This window comes from Botrytis byssoidea (genome assembly GCF_014898295.1).
Source record: "Botrytis byssoidea strain MUCL 94 chromosome Unknown BBYS_008, whole genome shotgun sequence".
In the NCBI taxonomy this organism is placed as follows: Eukaryota; Fungi; Ascomycota; class Leotiomycetes; order Helotiales; family Sclerotiniaceae; genus Botrytis; species Botrytis byssoidea.
In genome coordinates, this window is record NW_024065849.1 from 416,956 (window position 1) to 439,626 (window position 22,671).

Sequence of the window (22,671 nt, forward strand, 5' to 3'; positions counted from 1 at the left end):
CATCTGCTATCTTCACTTCATATCAAGGCCTTTATCTTCCATCTCACCCATCTTTTCCGTATCTTCCTCGCTTTCTACTTCCTCCTGCTTGAATTTCTTCGTGCCAAATTCAACCCACGAGCCCTTTTTAAATGGTCCTTCATAATAGTTAGATCATTCCTAGGAGGCAATTTGGTTAGGTGCGTTGAATAAAGTACCTTTGAGTGACTCTGAGCCTACTTTGCCATTATTATTATCCTTCTTCTCATTGGTCATAGTAGTTGATGGTGCGTCCTCCAAATTTGAGCCAAAACCTCCCACTCTCGTTCTCCTCAGGAGTGTATACAGCTTTTCGTGCGATCTGCATGACTGTAGAGAAATAAAAAACTCAGAACAATATCGCAGAATGTGCTGATAATCTGTCTGTTTCGTAATATTTTGGAAGCGTGAAGTTCTTGTAGCAAAGTTAGGAGTCCTCCAGTTCTTGATAGGAGTTCAAAGACCACGCCAAGTGTTCAGATCAACTGGTATATATACCAAAATCCCTTGAACTCAATGTTTGTAGTATCTTGTTCAAAGATGCAACAGGAAAGAATCATTACGTGGACACTGTAGCGCCATGGAAACAAAAATTCATAGAGGGATCACTTCATCGCCTCCAAGTCAAACGCGCGGCTATGTAGGAATTCACGATTTTTCTCCAAGGCCCTGTCAAGGACATGCCAAACAAGCAACTTCTCATGTTCATGAGTAGATATATCTCGCGGAAAGCTACAAGTGTATGGAATTCGGCAAAGGAATCTTTCGTCAGGTTCATATAAGGCTGAACACATCGAGCCACCTAACATTACAAGTAACATGTGGGTTCTTATTACATGAGGCTGCCCATAAAAAAAGGATGAGGGTATCTCGTTGAACACCTAGATACCAAATTGACTACTAAGTCAGATGAGAAAAAACTCCTTAGATATTGACACTCGGTGAGTGGCTTCAAATTCAACAATGAGATAGGGGGAGAAAACGTGCACAATTGCGCGTGAAGTTGTTCATTTTAACTTCTTTTAGACTTCCATAACAAGCATTTAATTCACATATGTCGAAAAGAATGGGATATGGGGAAATTTTCAACCTACCATCTTGCACTCATCGTAGAAGATGTTAGTTCGTGGCTGCGATATTCTTCGGGGAAGCTGGAGACCTCGAGAATGTATTGTCAATTGTGTTCAGTATAACGACCTAGGAAAGCACTGTAATATAGCGTTGTTATCCTGAAAAATACGGGCTTCTATGTAATCGATTACTAAGCTATATCCTCTCGAATCTCCATTTCCTTTTTACCACCAATTCTTCTCAACTACAAAATATACATCTATATAACCACGCCTGAAATTCATAATGTTTTCATCTGCTCGTAGTCCTGCTAGAGACAGAATCCGAGACTTGAAACCTGATGAGGATGCTATCACGTTATTGTCATCTAGTGGTAAAATCTCCAGACTTTTTTAAACAACTTATTCTAACACGTGACTAGTTTTACCACCATCTTACTCTTTCGAGGATCTGTATCAAGAGCTTGTCAACGGAGGACAGGAAGGCGAAGATGTAAGTTTATATGCTTCAATCATTGATCGAATCTGAACTTGTACTAAATGGTTAGGAGGAGCTAGAAACCCTCGTCATCCTTGCCAGCTGCTTGAAGGAAAATTCGACCATATCTAAAAAAGCAGATGATGATATATGGCATGAGAAGCTTGAAGATCATTTATCGAAGAAATTGTTACCTGATGGCAAGATATTCTCGCTAGATAAGATTGATGGTAATGTCTCTCTGGCCAATTCAATTGTTTGCAGCATAAACTCATATCTTTAAGAAGAGAGGAAGTCAGACAAAGTTCACAAAATCAAGCAACATAAAGAGAAATATAACCTCTGCATAATTTCGATAGAGAATCTACTTCGTATATCTTCAAATATATCACAACCACCGAAGAACTCGACTCTTCTTTCTCTCATCCCATTCACTAGTACCAATTATGCCTGGACGACTTGCCAGTCTCAGCCAATCGCCATCACAATACTCGATAAATATGAATCTTACGCAAAGTCTCCCGAGTTCTTGGTGAATCATCTCTTGAGGTCCTTTATTCGTCTCATATTTTCCGAGGCCCCCACTCCCGAATCCATCACTGCATCTTCCCGGAAAGCATTTCCATCATCTGCACCACCCCGTCATTTCGATATCCTCGAATCCTCTCCTTCAAAACAACCTTGGAGGTCAACTATTCCATACACTATACCCGTCTTACAATGGATCGTAGATATCATTCCTGTATGTTTTCCTCTTCTCACTCCAGCTCCAGACTAACAATCACATTAAGCCGGATCTTCTCCGTGCGCAAGCATGGCCTCTATTGACCACACCCATTCTGATACTCCTCGATTCACCATCAAACCCAATTCGAATCCACGCTCTTCGAATCGTTCCCACGCTATTTTCGAAAATGGGTGACAAATTGCTTCAACAAACAGGACTAGGCGATGTCTTCGAGAATACTATCCACCCAGTTTTGTTATTCTTACCATCCACGACACCCGTCAAAGAAACAATCCAATTATTGCCAGAAGGATACAAAGCTTTGAATGCACTTTGTAATGCGATTTGGCCTGATAAAGGAGATAGTGAGTCTTCTAACAGTGTGACCACCATAGCCATGAAGAAGCCCTCGAAACACATCACCACCCCTTCTAAATCACCAGCTCAGCTTCGTCTCGCATTCCTTGACAGAATAATTCGCCATGCTATCCTTCCTGCTTACTTACACTGTCAAGAAATACCTTCCGTAGTTGAAATTGTGGTCGTACAAATCGGTATCATCATCCCGGAGATGAGGATTTCAGGTGTGAAACATCTCAAGGATATATTGCCTATATTGGTAAATATTCTGTCGAATCCATTCTTCCCAGATACATCTCCATCTCTTGTTATCAGTACGCTGAAGACACTCAAAGAGGTTATTCTAGTCTTTTGGCCCCGCATTAGTACCGATGAGCATCGATTGGTTATTATAAGCGCCCTGACACTTCTTAACTGCCATATTTGTTCAAAGGGTGATGAGAAATCTGAGGAACAGAAAGAGCCAAGTTCGGAAATATTAAATGAACTACTAGAGACGGGAAAAGTGTTTACAGCAGTGGTCCAACAGGCGGGGGATGAAAAGGAACGGGAGAGTTTTGAGCGGGAGTTGACGAGGATCATCGAGACCGATGGAACGCTGGCTAGAGTATTTCCTAGATGATTGTGGTGCAAGGGACTCGCAATTTTCCACATATATATAAATATAAGAATGCGATGTTCTCATATATAGTCACAAGAGATCTTCTAGGATGGAAGATATAAGCAAAGTCGTCTTGACGCACTAAGTCAAGTTCTCCAAGTAGAGTCACGATGTCGTAGTTAACAGTATAGGTATATTTTGTTACTATTAGATAGCTCTGACGAATCAAGAATTACTAGTGCTCACTCTAGTGAGCATTCTGACACTGTTCCTTTCCCACATCCAACAAAATAAAATATTGAACGATCCCCAAACGATTGCTGAACATCCTCTTTAAAAAGCTTCTCCCTCTTTCTCACGTGCATACCTAGTTCCTCAGTGTTCAATCCAAATATACAATTTCAACCCAAAAAATACATCCACTCTATTGAATCTCCAGCTAAGTTGCCATCTTCACTTTCGCTCTTGTCAGTGAGACCATCATTGTTTGCACAGGTATCGCATACTCATCTGTATCAGAAACCTAAACACCATTTCACTTCTCCATCTCATTTTCCCTCATCTCATACCGTGAAACTGTCATTCCAACACTCAATTTTCTTCCCCTTCATTTCCACCCAGTCCCCTCTCCCCTTCCTTTCTCTTCCCCCAAATCCTAAACCCAACTCCAATCCCGTATTTCACTCCCCATTATTCCTCAATCTCATATATACAATTCCACCCACCTTTTGAAATAAAAACTCACACTCATTATTTCCCACGATCCAAAAAAATAATAACATAAGATACGAAAACAAAATTATCATCTCGAGAAATCTAGAATAGAGATAAAAGGAATATTAGACGACGAAAAGGATTGAGAAGGTTATAAGTAGAGAACTGAGAGAAAAACATAGGAGTGGATTAATAGTGGATGGGTGGTGTGAGGAGGGTGTCATAGTTTGAATCTTGAGTCTTGAGTTTTGAGGATGGAGCAGAGACGGAGATGGAGAATAGGATATGAATCATGCGATGAATGATTAGTTAGACAATGAGTTTACCATTTGGGTGGTTTGGGGATTTGCAGATGTGTCATTATTGATCCATATCACACAGACTCGTATGTTAAATTAGCGAGAAAGAAGAGTATGAGATGAAACGAAATAGTGTATAAAGAATTCTACTAAACCAGTTTTATGTTTGATGAGAGATAAATATTGCTGACTCTTGAGAGGAGTGCAAAGATTGCATCGCAAGATCTGGTATATTATTGAAATTAATTAGAGTGAAGACTGAAAAGGGGCTGGAATACATAAACGAGCTAGCCTTAAATCTTTCTGCCTGTATTATGGTTTTTTTAGAAGAAAAATTAATATAAGAGTCAAAATGTTCGTTTCTTTGACAAATACAGAACGAACTGTTTGATTATAATTATACAATAATCAGTGGTATTCTCCTGATAAATTCATAGTTATACCCAAAAGCAAACAAACCACACCCATGTTCCACGAACCTTGGAATGTCTTGATCTTCGATTTCGAAAGCAGAGGCTACAATATATATCTTCTATACATCAACCATAATACAATATAATCCGCCCAATAAGCATGGGGTATAGAATAAGAATATATGCATGATTTCCACGTAATCCAGACATATTTCCGAACAATTCATCGTCATAGACCACCGAGCCCCCTCCAATCAACCACGGAGATAGAGATTGGAGAGCGTTGAAGAGACATTAATAGTGACTTGACACTCATCAATATCTCTAACAACTACAGGGATTCTACTGATATTTGCACAAGAAGCGCGTAACACGACTGATATTGATCAGAAAGCTGCAAGGATCGATCGTCATGCGACAAGAGTTATGAGAAACAGTGACGTGTAATCAAAAGACCTAAATGTGAATACGGATAAAAGATTGAGGGACTAGCGAATCTCCAGAAGAAAAAAGAACTTAAAAAAATCAAATTTATACTTCGACGAGATATCTGAATGTTATAAAACGTAAATATATTGATACCTGACACCGCACCCCCAGATAAGTTCTAGCAGAATATGCGCCCATAACACCATGCTAAAACGAAAGACCATGCGCCTCGTCATCAATTCCCTAATCAATAGGTTGTTGTTTAAACAAACTCTTCCCAGACAACCATTTCCTATATGCCTTATATCTCTTCTTCTGTCCATCTTCCTCAAGCACTGTCAAAGGGTTTTCCGCCACCCTCAGAAAGCTTCTGTACTCCTCGATTTCCTCATGATCTTCTTCTCTACCCCAGCCTCCATTGATTCCCCCGTTGTACGCGCCTTGACCAAATCCACTATCCCATCCAACACCTCTGACCCATTCTTCGTATTCATCTACACCCTCGATATCATGGTCATCATCTCCCACTACTAATGACAGTAGTTGTGGATACTCGACGTATCGCTCGTAATCTTCTTCTTCGCCTAAATTGACACTTGGGTTGAGGGATTCACTAACAACTTGAGTGAAGGTCCATTGAGCAGCTTTACTTTTATCCAGTGGTGTCATCTTTTTTCTCTCTAATCCTCCCAGATTTCGACCTGAATGGACATTGGAAGTGTAATGGTTCGAAGCAGAATTATAATTATGGAACGAATCTTCTGTTGAATGTGATTGCGAATGAGAAGATGTTTCTTTCATGATACCAGGGGGGTTGTGGTGATGATTTTGTGATGCTGTCGAATGATACGATCCATTATCAGAGAGAGGGTATGACTCCTGGATCGGCTGGAGCCACCTTTGAAGACTAATACGTTTCGTACCGGCTCCACCAGATCTGATTGATGAATTATCTGGAATATCGTCATCTGCCCTTAATTCCGTGATGTCCGGAAATGACACCTCCTTTTTCTTGCCCTTTGCATTAGGAGATGATTGGTGAACAGGTGGTTCTTCAACATGAGCAGTAGCATCAGCGCGAACTTTGAATGGCGACAAATCGTAGCCGACGCGGGACTCATCACGATGCTGTGACCGGGGCATGAGACGAGCGGACGAGGACATTTTGCCTGGATAAGTAAAAATTTTAACCATGGAGGAGATGGAGAGAGGCTTGTAATACTCAATCCAATAGTCATCGAAATAGTTAAGAGGTTTGTTCGTCAAGACACCTTGTGGATCGGAATATGGTGGCAAAGTCTTTTTTTCGAGGAAGGCAGGTGTGTACCAATTTATATAACTTCGACGAGTACGCGGAGACCAAACACGTGGATCAGTATGATGAAGATGATAGTCAGTTGCTAAATCCCATAACATTGGCTGTCCATGCTCGTAGACGTAATTGCCGAGGAACAGATTATAAGCTTCCTGTCTCTGGCCATCAAGGAATGAATTGTTGTAGTATCTTCGAAAACTTTCTACCATATCTCGAGACTGACTAGTCCATTGATTAATTTTTCGATAAGTCTCCATAGTGTTGACTAATTGTGAGCCTCCATATTGAATCGCAATTGTGTCACCATGTCCGTGATACATAGATGTGAAAAGGTTTATCGCATCAGTGTCATAGTTTATCGAAGGCTCACTCAGGATACCTAGAGCATGGAGTTGATATCCAAGAGCTCTCTTACCAATGACAAATTGAGCTGCATTAGTTCGGTCCAAACAATCAATACAATTAGTTCTAGCAACGCCATTCTGCACAGTTGGCATTGTTGTTTTGCCATCTCCGTTATGAAATATTCCAGTATGGGTAACAACTTCATTACCCATACTCTCAAGCGTACCAATCACATCTTGGTCTCGACTTTTTGAAGCGCGACTCATATCCCATGGTTTGTGAATGATTTTCTTGTCTGCTGGAAGGAATTGATTCAAGTAATTGATCGCATCTGTGAACTCATGTAAGAGTTTCGACTCTCTGGGTGTCCTTTCTTTTGCTTTCACCAAGTTCAATACATAAACAGGGGCTCCATATCTTTCGAAGAGGTTATCAAAATGCAACGCAGCTGCACTGTAAAATGGATCTACCAGGTTTAGCTCGATAGGAGGCTTGGGAGTTACACCGGTATTGTCCTGAGTCCAGTGTAGTGGGATACTTCCGCGATGTTGCACATAAGAAGTGTAATTGGGACTTGCATAGAGCTTCGGCCCGGGAGCGTGTAATGAGGTTGTGGTGTTTTCTGAGACTATTTGTTCAGTCTCGACATCATTTGCGACATATCCCTGAAAATATTAGCAGATCCCTCGAAGTAGATTGATTCATAATACCATGTCATTAGCACCACGCTTCAAAAATCGAGCACCAGCAAAGTATCTGGAGCGTCTTGCTATAATTGTTATATAGACTATTCGTCCCCATACTGGTAGAGCAGCTTGCGCGAGATACCCATGGATTACTGGTACACACCAGTCATAAGTATTCTTTAAAAGGTTTTCCGCAGGACTCAACAGATGACTGTTCCAAACGAACATGGAATTGTAATCTTTGGGATGAGGGGATGGTTTTCCAGCGGCGAGAGCAGCTCGCTCTGTCATAATATTATGCTGCAAAGTCCTGGTGATATCATAGGAATAACTGAAATAGAAAGACTTATTCAAATCAAGGCCGTTCAAGATACTCAAAAACCTTGACTCCTCAGTATTCCGAGTATCTGATGACTTGAATCTAGAGCTAGTTGATGTAGTCAGTGGTATTAGTTCCGTAGCTTCGATGGTGTATACGAAGTGGCCACCGATCATAGCAGTCTGATTCCGTTTCGTAATCATATGCATATAGTAACAACCAGTAAATCGTATAAACCCAAGTATACCCCAGACAGCACTCTTAAGTTTCATACCACCTGAGCTCTTGTTCCCATCGTCAATAGCATTGAGCAACTGGGTCATCTCCTTCTTCGTATATACAATCTCATCCTCAGTGATATTCAGGGTCCCTATCTCTGCGGTGCGATCAATCTTCAAGATCCGAAATCGAGAATCGAGGATATCGGCTCCAACAACATAATACCTCGTAGCCGTTTCATACAACGAGAACTTTTGCATGGTGCAAACACCCAAGTCTCCAACCTTTTCATATTCCGCCCCTTTATTTCGTTTCAAATCCAAGTGTGGACTGGATGTTCTCAAGAACGGTTTACAGACAGAAGCTTCCTCGTCAGTGGCATAGCCCCCAATTGAATCCCTTCTCGACCCCTCCTCGCTGGGAGGTATATGGTATGAAAGTGTTGGTATTCGTGGCACATCTTGATCGTTCTTCTCTACATCTCTAAATTCGGAAGTTAGAGGAGAGGTCATGGCAGATGTTGATTGCGAAATGGTAGAAGTGACTGTGCTTCCATCGTCGAAATGAACATGCCCATCATTAGGATCAGCAGCGCCTGGCGAGTGTCCTCGAGCCGGACCATCCTCTTGGTCTGCCATAGTGACCCGGCAGCTCCTTTCACCGTAGGTTCATTATTTTCGTTAAAGTTGTGGATAAAATTTCGAGAATTTGTCTTTGTTTGTTAACATTAGCAGTCGACGTCGCATATTCACGGCATTCACTTCAAACAAGGATATTTATTTCGTCACTTCACGACCTGTCACTGATAAGGATTTACGATAAGAATCAACAACCTTGCACAACAATCATCTCAATTTCTACAATCTTAGATTCATGCAAAATAGCAGTGTCTCTAGCTCACCATGAGTGAGCTATTCAATTACCTTCTTGATAATGAGCCCCAGTTTCGTCGGTAAGTTTCTTCCCCGCAGTCCTACATTCAGCTTCCACACCGAAATACTAACTACCGCCATCCAGAGCAAGACTTGCAGCCTTGTACTCTGACTTCCGCCAACAGCAGACATTAAATCCAGATGGCTATCAAGCAAATATCGAAGCATGGCAAAAGGCACTGGCAAAGGCGGCGAGAGCTGGAGTTATGCCATCACAAGGGTCGAGTCCCGATTTACTGATTTTGAGGGCCGATGACGAATTATTGCGCGCATTAGATACGAATGAATGGGGAAGACCTTTATCTTTGGGAGCTGTTTTTCAAGAAGCAATCGCGAAGAAAGAATTGATGCCTCTGGGAGATTTTATGAATGCTACCGACAGTATATACAACAGGTCTTGGAGTATAAAGCCTTGGGATATAGTAGGATGGGGATTGAAGCAAATTGGCATATCTTTTGGAGGAGGCAAGCTGCCGGGTGGTAAATTGGTCATTCTTGGAAATGTCGAGGAAGCAGCCAAAGTATTCGCAGGGAAAAGTGGTACAAAGACAGGGAGGGTGGGAAGGATATATTCCAGAAGAATGTTCAAAGAGGAGTTCGGCAATGTTCTTGGGGAGCATCCTCTTTCAGATGTCGATTTGGATGCTTTCTTGAAATTCCTTGCAAGGGACAAGAAAATTATAGCCTGTAATGGCGAGACCATCAAGCTGAAAGCACCAACAGACACAAAAACTCCAACGATAACTCAAGAGGATACCTCGATAGCATCATTAAAATCTCTGATTGCTGATCTTGAGATTCAAACAAAATTGTTTGCGGAAAAGGTCGACATCATGGAGCGCACAGCGAAAGAAGCCGTTGCAAAGAAAAATCGTGTGTCAGCTCTGGCAGCCCTGAGGTCGAAGAAAAGTGCCGAAACTACTCTTGCAAATCGACATGCTACTTTATCACAATTAGAAGAAGTGCTTTCTAAGATAGAGCAAGCAGCTGATCAAGTTGATCTTGTCCGAATCATGGAGTCCAGTACAAAGGTTTTGTCAAGTCTCAACAAGGAGATTGGTGGTGTAGAGAGAGTGGATGACGTGGTTGATCAATTGAGGGAGCAAATGGGACAAGTCGATGAGGTCGGAGATATTATCGCTGAGCCTGGACAAACGAATGTGGTGGATGAGACCGAGGTGGATGAAGAATTGGAAGCTATGGAGAAGGAAGAGACGAGGAAGATTGAAGAAAAAGAACGTCTGGTCAAGGAGGAGAAAGAAAGAAAGGAGGCTGCAGATACAAAGCGCAAGTTGGATGAGTTGGAGGAAGTGGAACGACAAGCGAGAGAGGCCAAGAAAGAAGACGAAGTTGTTGTTGAGAATACACAGGGCTTACGACGAATGTCTCTAGAACCAGAGCCAATATCAGAGCACGCTTGATGCATTTGTATTATTTTTTCTTTGTAGATTGGATCTTTTACTGGGGTTTCACATATACGGCGTCGATAGTTAAATGGGATATACTCTTACTCTGATAATATGAAATCAAATATCAAAGACAAGTTTATTTGAGAATAGTGGTGTGGCAATCTATCTATAACTCAGTTATTGGAAGCCACAGTGACTCGAGGCAATCCCATAACCATGAACTGTCTATCAAGCGAGCTCTGGGTAGACTCCTCTCATCATAATCTATCTTTCTCGTCTGCCCTTCCACCACTAAAAATTCACTCAGATCTTATATTGATGTGCACTTTCATCTCATTTCTGTTCAGGAGCCACAGGTTTCTTTTCAACTTTTTCGCTTCATCCGCACCGAAGAAGCTAGAAGAAGCTAGCCGTCGAGACGAACGGTAATCAAATTTACAAAAAAACATCTCAATGCTCAGAGCTTCCCAGCCTTCACTCTCCTACCTTCCATAACCCTTTCTAGATTCGATCAATCTAAACTCTTCGATCCTATCACTCATTGCTTGATGACTACTTATCCTGAATTTCTCGAAGACGTCGCATAGATAAACATCCGACACGATCTTCAATTTCTCGTCTTTCACATCATGCAAGAAGCGCAGGCTTTTATTCATTGTTTCTATTTATTGAACCACTTCTTCTCTCCATCACTAATATAGTCTCGCTCTGCGCACTAAATATTGTCACTGGGCTCTCGAAGTGTTGCATTGAAGAAACCAAACGGCTGTTCAGATTTGTAGTCCACACATATAGAGGCAGTCTTGAATGGCACTGAACATTTCACTTAAGTATTTCGCAGGGAACATCACTAAATCCAATACTCTCAGGCAATCAGGTAGTGTTGGTATCAACTTGGTTGATAAGTGTAAGTACTTAGTTCTATTGTGGTTGTATTCGTTCTTGATCATTATTATCTATGGAAAGCTAGTACTTAATATAGGGAAGCGCTAGCGCGACGCTAGCTAATACAGTGCCCTCTTCGATCACATCATCGATGTCCCGACAGGTAGTTTTAAATTATGATTCAGGAACTTGAAAGATCAAAGAAATCGCACAAATTAACGAACCTGTCAGACGAGGGTTTGTGATTATTAAAAAGGCCATTCATCAATGTATCCAATGCAAGTATGTCCTTTCAAACATCTCTCAAAAATCTATGATAGCCTCTCACTCACTTACTTACCTCTTGCTGCTCCACCCACTTCCCCGTCTCCCCCCTCCTCAAAAACTTTTACCAAAAATCCAAACCAGCAAAAGAGGTTCCACTACTCTTGTAGTGTACATCCTCTCGCTCACACTCAAGTATCTTGAGGTCCCACAGAAGCACGTCTGCTCCGGGGTAAAATCTAACTCTTTTGAGTTGATTTGATATCAACATAGTATTTCTTACTATGGATAAAGGGCAAGGGGAGGTCAATATTTGCCATCACCCTTATAATTATGGATTCAAACCATTTAAGTATTTTTGACCTCATGATGACTACTCTAGTCTATCAGGGTATATTTTTAATTCATGGAATTAAACCACGTATGGTACTCTAGAAATTTTCTGAATTTCGAGTCAATCATAGGACTCTCCTATAAAGTGGATCCATGGGTTTGAACCAGGTATCTGCGGAGATCAAATCTGAAGTATCCCAATTACCACTAAGTCACAGTGGTAATTGGTGATGACGGTGAGCATTCTGCAAATTATTAAGGTGAAGGGTTCTAGTTGAGAGGAAGGCGTGAACGTAGACGGTGGGAATTGGGGAAGGAGCGTGACTAGGGCTGGACAAAATGTTACTTATAGTCACAGCCGGGTGACTTCACCATATCGAAATAAGAAGAGGTGAGAACTTATTTGATTTTTATTATGAAAACATAAACAATTGTAAAGAGAACATTTTTACGGACGATTGAATCTCTCCAGCCTTTTGGAGTAATTTTATCACTCCCTCACTTTATTCTCACTTAGGACCAAGGTATAGGTACTCAAACTTAGGGAATGGGCAACGTCAAAGAGAGAAGTGATGCGCCTTGCGCAATCCAGTATTGATTGATTGGTACATATGGACTAGATATGTATTATTGTCCTGGTCGTCTAGGAGAAACAGAATATAAATAACTTATATAAATTCAAGGCGATGGAATTATTGTAAAACTTATATTGTTATGAAAATGCTAGACCAGTGGAAGAACATAAAGGATGATTCATATCAAAGAAGATAATCAAAAGGATGGAAGGTTGAGAGGGTATCTTATATATATATTAGTTTGATCTATTATGGCCGCATCGGCCCATTTTTGTTTATATCTCCTCCTGCTCCTGCTTCTGCAAATACATCTTGCCGCTCTTGTACATGCGTTATTGGCATGTTTTTATCATACTGTGATGATGGTGGAGCAGCCATCACGTCCTCCGGTATTCCTGCACTTTCTGAGAAGAATCGCCCATTAGGTAATGGACTGTTGGTTTCTGATACCCCAGTTGGTGGTGGTATTGGGTTATTTTCAGATATCCGATCGCGTTGAATCTCTGGTAGGAAATCTTCCCGCCCCTCTCCAACATCCCCACTGAGTGCAATATCTGGTGAATTTTGAGTAGATGCCAGGAGCACTGTCGTGGATGTTAAAGAGTCCGCTTCTAACTCTTTAGAAGGCTTGTTTTTCGCAACTTTTTGACGAGCCTGAGCTATCAAGTCTTTAAAGCCATTTTTATGTTCTTCTCCCCATGCTTGCCCGTCAAAATCCTTATCCTTGATATGAGCGGATAATGCGCTTGGTTGCGGTGCTCTTGACCCCAGCGTCCTTTCCCAAGAATCGAGATCCCTTTTCAACTGCGCCGTACTCCTGGGATTTTTTGCATCACAGTTGGCATTCCATATGGTTGTATACTCTGTTAATCTCTTCCTCATCATTTCCCTCCCCCCACCAGCCGATATCCCTAAATCTATAAGCTTTTTCTTCAAAGCCTGGTCTTTGATTAAACTGAAATTGACAACGGGTAATCGTTCTGGCCGTCTGACCGACTGAGATAATGGAAGTGAGGGTTTCGATAAGATACTTGTAGATTGAAGAGTAGTTTCGGATTCCGCAAGGCACCTTCCAATGTGAGCTTCAACATTTTTTGCTGTCATCCGTCGATTGCATACCGGACATGCAGTAAGACCATCATCTGTGGAAGAAGGTTAGCCACTGTCTGTGAAATTATAAAATAGCTCTATGGCCAATTACCTGGTTCAAAATTTGCATCATTGTCCGCTTCGTCAATAACTATCACTGCTTCTTGTGCTGCCTCCGAGCTCTCGAGTCGTCTTGCTGCCTGGCGAGTCGAAGCCCTCGTTTTCTTATTTGCTTGTTCATCCAATCCATCAAGATCTGATCTTTCACGTTTCCTTTTGGGAGATGTAACAGTAGATTCCGCCACAGGTTTCCTCGCAAGTTCCAGTGCTGCCGGTCTAGCCCTCTTAAAAGCTTCCACCAAATCTTCAATAGCAGCATTTGATTTCAGCTTGACTTCTTGGTCGTTCGATCTACATGTTGGGCATTTCGAGTCATTATTGAGGCATCTTCGTATACAAAGTGAACAAAATGTGTGCGAACAAGAAGTGATCATTGGCGTGGTGAAGAAGTCCTTACAGACTTGACATCGTAATAAAGAATCAATATCTGCAAATTTAGAAAGTGGCGTCTCTAACCAATCCGTTGAATCTGCTATATCAAAAGAATCATCCTTTGGCCCTCTAATATTCATAGCTTCTTCGATAAGAGTTTTGGTCGATTTTTTCGTAATAACTGTCTTGCTTGTCGCATTCTTTCTTCTGGACGGAGGTGACATCCTGGAAATTTCGCGTAAAGTGGTTGACAGACGCGTCGCGACTCCTAGTTTATCAGTTGCTGTAACCTCGAAAAAATATCAGATAACAGCTCCAGCAACCTTTTGAGACAACCACAAAGTTGAACAAAATGACGGATTTTAAAAGTTATCTTGCTGCGAGTATCTTGACAGAAGATAAAGTGGTAAGCAATTGTTTGTGGGTTTGTATTATTTAAACTGAAAGTTCTTAGGTCACTTATAGACTGCTTAGTCGGGTGCTCAAGGTTCATGTAAATACAGCAAAGGAGTATGTCATTTCCAAGCTTTGTAGCATACATTCTGCTAACATTTTGACAGAATGCTGTTTGAGTTTCATAGAGTACAGAATGCAAAGAAACCAGGAACAATCCATGCAACTTATCTCATCGGTGGAACAAAGAGAAAAGAAGCACCTACAGAGGTGGAAGCGCAAAAAGATGGCGAAGATGATTATATGCAGAGCAGTCCGTTCGTCGGAAGCTCAATGCCACAGGCCGAAGGAAGTACCGGCGAAGGCTCTACATTGAGTATAACATTGACTCGAGAGGAGGATTTGGAAAGTTGGAACCCCGCCTTTGGCAAGCCATCTTTGTAGCTAATAACTTACAGCAATACGGTCTCAGTTTGAGCATATTTCCTCAATACATATCTATAGTTTAGGACCTCATCCATTGAAGGTAGAACACCTTTTTATATCCATTCTCTCTGAGTACTAACAGTTTGTAGGAGCTCCAATTGCTCTCAGATTCGACCCGAGAAATCCAAACACTCGCCAAATCCGAAGACCCCCTCGAATCCTACCATAAATATGGAATAATAACCAATCCAAATGCCAAACGCCGCACCCGTAAAGCACCACCTATTGCAGCTGCCACACAAGCATCTGTTCCAGCCAGACCTGCGACTGCGAAATCCAAACTCAATGAAGTCCAAGAGGCTCCTAAATCATCCTCGTCCTCCAAAAAGCCCGAACCTAAATCACAACCATCTAACGCCAAAGATTTCTTCGGCAACAATGGAAAAGAAAAGGCCAAGCCAAAGCCACAACCGGATTCTACAAAAGCCGAATCCTCGACTGCGCCTTCGAGTAAAGAATCAACACCAGCTCCTCCTGCAAATCTGAAGCGCGAATCTAGTAGCATTTTCAAGGCGTTCGCTAAAACTCAGCCTAAGAAAGCAAAAATTGAGGAAACAGAATCGAATATAAAAGACGATACAGCGATGAAAGATGTGTCGGACGACGACGAGGAGGATACGTGGATGCCAGCGCCTGTCAATAAAGAAACCAAGTCTCAAGATCGAAGTTCCAGGAAAGCAACACAGGAGAGACTAAGGAAAATGATGGAAGATGATGGAGAAGAAGAAGAAGAAGCAGAAGAAAAGATAGCACCCTCTTCAGCTCCTGAAACACCCGCCGAGGAATCAGAAGAGGAAAAGGAACTAGAGGAAGCAAAGGAAGAAGAACCTGTTGCAACTACAAGCAGTGGACGAAGAAGAGGTAGAAGAAGAGTCATGAAGAAGAGGACTGTGAAAGACGAAGACGGCTATTTAGGTAGGTTACTCACGAACTTCATTCCCCTTTCCATGCATACTGTGCTAATCGAAATAACAGTAACGAAACAAGAAGCAGCCTGGGAATCATTTTCGGAAGACGAGCCTGCTCCAGCACCTAAAGCTAAAGCGGCCCCTGTTTCCACTAAGCCCAAGAAGGATGCTCCAAAGAAGGGACAGGGGAATATTATGGCATTTTTCGGGAAGAAATAGAGTTTCTGGCGGAAGTTTAGGGAGTGGTTGTTGACGACAGTTGATAGCGAGCTGAATTGAGCATCATAGAGGTTATGCAATTGAGGATAGCTTTGACCCAAATGCATTGGTAGCAAATGAATATAATAAAACCAGATCACTGTATTCGGATGCAAGACATGCACAATTGCAAAAATTGCACTCAAATCTAACTTTTCCTTATAGAATATCAAATACATATAATTTGCCTTGCTTCGCCAACAAGCATGATCCAGCTAATCCGACAAGTCGCCCAGGAAACTCCTTACATAAGTATAACTCCAATCATAGCATAGCCATTGCTTGCATACTTTCATGCACCAAGCCTCTTGACGATTAAAGACGTCAAGTCTCGAGGTCGTAAGGATCAGCGCCCTCCCCGAACAAAAGATGGGGTTTCCGTTTTGCGAGATCGAGAATTGTTTGCGCAAAGACTGAGTTAGCCCCTTTGTAAATGTTAGTATCTGGATTTACCATATGCGATGGGTCCTATAAGACACGCGAAGACGGAAAGGGGAGAGAAAATGATGACATACATGCAAACCAACTCCTCGTATATTCCTGTATACGGTTGACATTAATGCTCTCATGAATAAGTCCCAATCTACTCGCTTTCAAAACTAAATTCAAACATTCCATGATCTCATCATCATCATTACTAGTCATGGCTTGCAACAGTAAAGACATAGGCCATGCATTTTCAGGGCCGATATGTGGCCCTCCGATGCCTTTGAATGCTTTCCCTTCGAGATAGTATGGATTTCCCTCTTTAGATAAAATCATCTTTCTAGTATTTTTGTAGATTTGATCGTCATTGCTGCAGAAACCGAGGATTGGCAGTGCGAGGAGACTAGGCACATTGGCATCGTCCATAAGAATTTGCCCACCATAGCCATCTACTTCATATGCAAATACTTTACCCCATTTCTTGTGTTGTACGACGGCGTGCTTCATAATGCCATCTTTGATACTTTGCGAACGCTTCTCGAGAGTTTGGGCTAAATCGGAACGTTTGGCTACTTTGAGGATCTCGGCGGTACGTTTCAGTTCGACGGACATCTGCGCATTGGCTGGGATGAAGAAACCCAGAATCGTAGTATCGTCCGAAGGGCGGAATGCGCTCCTTATCAAGCCTGTACCGTAATTCAATGGGTTTCCAACACCAGATAATGGTAAAGTTTCGGTTCCCTGATCGGTTCGACGACTGAATGTGTAGGCATTACGTTGGAAACGACCAGTCTTTGAATCAAAGCTCGATTCGGATTGTTGCTCAATGACCATGAGAAGTGTATCCAGTGCGGTCAGCCACCGCGAATTGATAAAGTCAGTCGATTTAGTGTGATTGTAGAAAGCGTTTCCTAAAGCCAGAAAGTTGGCAAGGGAATCGAGCTCGTATTTACACTCGAAGACAAAAGATGGTTCGTATGCGGGGTGGACATTGTCATCTTGTCCGTTTTGCGATGCAGCAAGCTTCGAGGGCGGGGGCGGTTGAAACGCGTTGCAATAAGGCGACTGTATAACATACTCTGCTTGTGTATTGATAGCTCCCAAAATCAGATTGAAAATAGCTGGATCTTTGTTTGACAAAGGCTGATACTGTAGCAATTGGTTTGTAGAGTCTCTGAGCCACTCCGCATTGATGTCTCCCGTAACCACGAATGACTGCGCTCCCTGCCATTTCTGATTGCTCTGGGCACTTCTCGCCTTCAATTCCGTATGCTTTGTAGTTCCGTCGACGTGCCATCGTACAGTTGTATCGAGAGTATTGGGGAAAGCGTTTTCGAACAGTCTCGCGAGGTCCTTGTTAACCATCTTAAGTGACATATCATCGATGACCTTCTCCACCAAAGGGGAGGAGAATGTTCGACACTCCTCAGCAGGCCGTTGAAAAGGCAATTCCATAGGTCCATCAGATACTGGCCCATGCCTAAACGTCGAATACTTCTTATAATCTGGACATGCTTTCGCATACTTATGAGGATCGTTTATTGGTTCTTGTGATCGATATGGCGATTGAGCTATTGCGCCCAAAGCTCCTAGCCACAGAAGCCATGTTTGGAGGGGGAAATGGCCCATTGCGGTTGATTAGAGATATGTGATAGGTAATGAAGCTTTGCAGGGCCTTTTCCAGAAGAACAAATCTTAATTCGACATCTGAAGAAACGTTTATAGCTATTGCTTTCCGGAATGAGAGCTGTTGCAATGAATTCGATGGATCCAAGCAATGATTGGCGTTTCGCGATAAAATAAGCGTTTCTCTTCCTTTCCTTTGGATCAGCCAACTTTCATAGGCCTAGGGTAAAGGATGTCCTTTCTGAAATGTCGATGCTAGAATAATACCAATTGAGATATCGAAAATTGCGACTTAATGGAGGTGGTTTGTGTCTGCAGATTGACAATCAATAAGTCGGGGAAATGGCAAGCCCACAAGCCCGATAGCTTGGCGGTGGGGTGGTGCCTCGAGGGTGCTTCCGCTATCCCATGCGAGCCATGTTAGAGCCTCAGAGCTAAACCGGGAGCCCACTTGAGATAGACGAGCGAGACGATATAATTAATCCTAAAATCCGCTTAATTTATACACCTATATTGTCAGTGTGATCAGACGAACCACCTTCATAATTTTTTAGCTAACTTTATATAACAGCAATACTTCCAGAGCATCATAGTTTGATGGTTGCTCGAAAGTGGTATAATTGGGCCCGACTGCTTTCCTGGGCCTATTGCCATTTATCCCAAAGTTATTTAAACTTGTCTCGCTGCAAAATACCTTGGTCTTATGCCTATTTTGCTGCAGAGTCGGCGTCAAACTATAGAATCTGCAGATTTGTTATTGGTTCTATCTACGTGTAGTGGGAATAGTGTCGCGGGTCTTCTAATCGCACATGGTTTCTGTCCCACCGAAATTTAACGTGATTCAGATATACGTATAACGGCGACATTTATTCTCCTGTTGTTTCTTCCAAGTCTCAATTTTGTGATCTTAACTGCACCATCACAAGCAAGAGCTACCAGTCACGAGATTTGAACATGTCACATTTGGTACAGATTGCGTACTGTTCTGGTGCAGTTAAATCCTCTTTCCGCAAGTATATCGGCAACAATTCGTCGAGAGTAACAATACCTATCTACAGTCAGAGACAAGTCAAGATGCTTCGAAATTGACTAAGTCTCATATTACCAGCCTCGTCTTTTAAACGTTCTGAAGAGGTCATGGAAGCAAGACTGACAATAACAATGTTGCCATTAATCCAAAATCAAAGCATCTGTTTTTTGCTATCTCCCGCTTTCCTTCTCTGGAAATACTTAGCCTAGGCCATCCCGAATTAAGCTATAACTTCAGTTGACTTTTTTTTCTTTGCACTTACTTCGTCTATTTCTTCTCTTTCTCCAGCTATATATTCTGATCTCACAGAGTCTTGCAAACATCAGAGTCGTCCGGAGGGAAATCCTTCTCAGCAAATGAAAGATGTGTCTTCCCTTGCCCAGGCTCAGAATGCCGTGTAGCTTCCTATCAAATCTTTCTACGTCTGCAATGCTGTTTGCATCTGTAAGAATGTCTCGGACATGCCATTGAATATTAACATTCAAAGCAGAACCCAGGATAGATGCTTGGCTCCAGACAAGAAAAGTTGATCACCTACATTTGATGTTGAGTTTATCAATAGAGGATTTCGAGTGAAAGTTGTAGATTATTTCATCTTCAAAATTGTTCCATTTGAGATGCTTCCCCAGATTGGAATCTGTTTTTGAGTTCTTCCAAAGATCAATACTTTAGCTATCCTAAAGCAGTATCATTTTGACGAAGTTTATTTCAGCTGTAAGGAAGAAAACTTGGACGTGCCAAACTTCTAGTTCTACATACGTGAGAAAAGTTTTACCCTGGATCATCTTTTATTGATCCTTATCAAATGGGCAATTTAACCCAAAATGAATAAAAAAAGAGTCCTTATACCATTTGGACGATGTAGACCGAGAAATTTGAGGTAAAGACTTGTATTGAACCTCATGTTTTGGGCAAATCTCAGGTGCGCGGGTCATGCGATGGGAGAGAGGTTAGGCAATTCAGGGGAGATTTTGCTTAAAACTAAGGATATCCTCACTCCCTGGAGCTTCGGGGATATTTCGACTCTTCCGAAAAGAATCATAGCATGAAACTAATTTTCAGAAGGAGGATGCTACTTCGGAGACTCAACATTCGATTTTTACAGAGAATCATCAAGACCTCAGCCCGATCTCCGATTCAGTGATATATGCAAAAAGAAGAAACAAAGTAATCATTATCCAGTTTCGATCCTTGGTTATGATTGTTTATTAGATGAATAAACCGTCCGTACGAAGCTAGAAATATTTTTAGCATTTGACCCTACTAATCATAGAGTGTCAAAGACCATAATCACATCGCGATCATGAAGAATCCCTGCAGGCGTATGAGTTATATATGCTAATTTCAACGGGTGTCTAGAAAAGATAAAACATAATGAGCCAGTATAAAAAGGAAACTGACATATGAAGGTGCCAAACATATGCTTCGTTGTCCACGAACAGGAAAGGATTGAATTCATATTACTTTTGTGAGCAATTGGGGTCAGACCTTGAACTTTGCAACATCCAACCAGGTCTGGATAATTAGTCCTGATCAAATGAATATAGCTAGCTGTACACTGGCACATAGATTAGCAACAAGTTAGGGAGCTCTCGAGCTTACATTGGTGTTTGATGCTTACCTAGGTAGATTACATGTATCTAAAGTGCTTAGCGAGTAAAATTTATGCAGTGGACGTTGTTGCAGTTGCATCATCAGCACAATTACTAATAAGCTTTCTCTAATATGTAAATACCGAGCGAGGTAATTATAGCCGATCGTAATACGATGTTGTGCTATGAACAGTACACCAACTGAGTCATGAAGCATGCGGTAAGGCAATCTGTGCACGCCATTTTCTCTGAGAACTGTAGCATTTCAATGCCACTGGCAAAGCTTAGGGGACATACCCGATTGCGATCGTTGTTGAACAGTATGATTGCTTCTGCAGTATTGCACGTTTTGATTACGAAGTAACATATACCAATGCCACTGCATCGTAGATCCACTTAATGCAAGGCTTTCGAGTATTCTTCCTAGAAGATATCTTCAACGACTTTAACTATTAAGCTATGCAATGTAGCCCGAATATACACTATTCCTACCCCGGACCAAGCAACATTCGGACCTTTCTCTGATGGCTCTCGCACATAGTAAATTTCAGATCTATTTCATCTGCAGCTTTCTACACCGGTTGAATATACTCTTGCATACCGGAACACTTCTCCTGATGATGGGCACGCGTGAACACGATGGTAATCATGGTATGATATGCAATACCTTCCCAGAATACCACTTTCCCGAACATTGCGGAATTTTAGTGCCATTCGTTGAAGCAAAACTCTTGAATGTCACTGCTTCCTTACATGTTTCCAGCAACCTTCAGAACACTGTTGGACCTGGAAATAATAGGCGTCTCCCGTCTCTTCTGGTGTTGTACCCATTGCCATGCAGCCCAAATTAAAATTCAGAACTAACAGCCCAATAAAGCTGTCACCAATGAAGATCCCAGAATTTGGGAAATAAAGAGCCGTTGCCATTGAATACTACAACGCGTTCTTGGTCTAGTGGCTCTTCTTTCACGTGATTGACCAAGCCTTTACAGCACCTACGGCGATGCTTGATTTTGAAATTAGTTAACGGCTTGTACATAGCATTTCAGGTCAAAATGAGGCACTGGATTTCAAATGCCACAGCTTCAATTCTCACAAATTTAAGCATCCTGGCCTGATAGGATCAGTTGGTAACAAACTCTTCAAGTTATTGAATGGAATTCGAAGAATAGACATTAGGGGAACGAGGCGCGATCCCTTTACAGAGATCCTTCATTGCAGATGGTTCATTCCGGATTGTTGTTTGAGCCTCAATAAGATAGATACCAGAGAAGGGCTGCACTGGATGAAGGGCGGCATGAGTGGCTTGCTGGCTAAAAACCAGTGTGATGTACCAGTCTGAAAGGAATCATCGTGCGACAGATGTTTCAGCAAGGTTGCTCGAGTCATGTAGATATCATCGTCCGCCGATAAGACTACCAGCTGGAGTGCAGCTGTGAAGGGGGGAGATATAGGAAAAGTTTGTGACTGCGCACAGCTTCTTCAGCTCGTGCTTGGATGAAAAAAGATCTCCATTTTGGGGAATAAACGCGATTGTATATGTAAGAACCAACACCAGGCTAGCGAGGCTAATTCAGCTGATGGTCCATGGAAGCAAATAATTTGTCATTTGTCAGCATTTCCGATTTAACCGTTCGTGATTAGTCATCAACAAAATTTCTCTTTCCTGTAATACGGAGGCTTGGAGGTTGCTCTTTACATGTTGTGCTCCACTCGGAAACCCTGGAGGCATGTTTCCTAGAAGGTTATCCGCATGTGGGTGGGTCTATTAAGTGCAATTTTAAGCGGTTATCGAATCTCCATCAAGCCTCTCCGATAGTGCGTGCATGAACAAAGTCCATTTCGAGATACAAGCAAAGTTGATGTCAGAATATCACGAACAATCTCGATACTGAAATCTCTACAAAGTGAAGTTATTAGACCTCAAAGAGTAGAGGCATGAATGATACCTGACATTGAGCTTGCTGGTCTGCTTCGACC

At 42.0% G+C, this 22,671-nt stretch overlaps 7 protein-coding genes across 7 annotated transcripts; 3 read left to right on the forward strand and 4 right to left on the reverse strand.

The window, feature by feature from the left end:
- Nucleotides 1–12: 12 nt before the first annotated feature.
- On the reverse strand, nucleotides 13–255 carry EAE97_004743 (uncharacterized protein; the record flags this gene model as incomplete). The annotated part of the gene is made up of 2 exons (XM_038875255.1): nucleotides 13–137; nucleotides 198–255. The coding sequence occupies 2 exons, from the start codon at nucleotides 253–255 to the stop codon at nucleotides 13–15; spliced, it is 183 nt and encodes a 60-aa protein (XP_038733612.1).
- Nucleotides 256–1,374: 1,119 nt separating this feature from the next.
- On the forward strand, nucleotides 1,375–3,275 carry EAE97_004744 (uncharacterized protein; the record flags this gene model as incomplete). Its single annotated transcript, XM_038875256.1, has 5 exons — nucleotides 1,375–1,462; nucleotides 1,511–1,581; nucleotides 1,637–1,796; nucleotides 1,851–2,308; nucleotides 2,358–3,275. The coding sequence occupies 5 exons, from the start codon at nucleotides 1,375–1,377 to the stop codon at nucleotides 3,273–3,275; spliced, it is 1,695 nt and encodes a 564-aa protein (XP_038733613.1).
- A 2,077-nt stretch (nucleotides 3,276–5,352) lies between these two features.
- EAE97_004745 (uncharacterized protein) lies at nucleotides 5,353–8,631 on the reverse strand (the record flags this gene model as incomplete). The annotated part of the gene is made up of 2 exons (XM_038875257.1): nucleotides 5,353–7,434; nucleotides 7,480–8,631. 2 exons carry the CDS (start codon nucleotides 8,629–8,631, stop codon nucleotides 5,353–5,355), a joined length of 3,234 nt encoding a protein of 1,077 aa, XP_038733614.1.
- A 264-nt stretch (nucleotides 8,632–8,895) lies between these two features.
- On the forward strand, nucleotides 8,896–10,346 carry EAE97_004746 (uncharacterized protein; the record flags this gene model as incomplete). Its single annotated transcript, XM_038875258.1, has 2 exons — nucleotides 8,896–8,945; nucleotides 9,011–10,346. The coding sequence occupies 2 exons, from the start codon at nucleotides 8,896–8,898 to the stop codon at nucleotides 10,344–10,346; spliced, it is 1,386 nt and encodes a 461-aa protein (XP_038733615.1).
- A 2,264-nt stretch (nucleotides 10,347–12,610) lies between these two features.
- EAE97_004747 (uncharacterized protein) lies at nucleotides 12,611–14,196 on the reverse strand (the record flags this gene model as incomplete). The annotated part of the gene is made up of 2 exons (XM_038875259.1): nucleotides 12,611–13,533; nucleotides 13,593–14,196. The coding sequence occupies 2 exons, from the start codon at nucleotides 14,194–14,196 to the stop codon at nucleotides 12,641–12,643; spliced, it is 1,497 nt and encodes a 498-aa protein (XP_038733616.1). The 3' UTR covers nucleotides 12,611–12,640.
- A 128-nt stretch (nucleotides 14,197–14,324) lies between these two features.
- On the forward strand, nucleotides 14,325–16,100 carry EAE97_004748 (uncharacterized protein; the record flags this gene model as incomplete). Its single annotated transcript, XM_038875260.1, has 6 exons — nucleotides 14,325–14,378; nucleotides 14,427–14,482; nucleotides 14,533–14,774; nucleotides 14,824–14,891; nucleotides 14,941–15,766; nucleotides 15,827–16,100. The coding sequence occupies 6 exons, from the start codon at nucleotides 14,325–14,327 to the stop codon at nucleotides 15,976–15,978; spliced, it is 1,398 nt and encodes a 465-aa protein (XP_038733617.1). The 3' UTR covers nucleotides 15,979–16,100.
- A 241-nt stretch (nucleotides 16,101–16,341) lies between these two features.
- EAE97_004749 (uncharacterized protein) lies at nucleotides 16,342–18,072 on the reverse strand (the record flags this gene model as incomplete). Its single annotated transcript, XM_038875261.1, has 2 exons — nucleotides 16,342–16,442; nucleotides 16,533–18,072. The coding sequence occupies 2 exons, from the start codon at nucleotides 18,070–18,072 to the stop codon at nucleotides 16,342–16,344; spliced, it is 1,641 nt and encodes a 546-aa protein (XP_038733618.1).
- Between the last annotated feature and the right edge of the window lie 4,599 nt (nucleotides 18,073–22,671).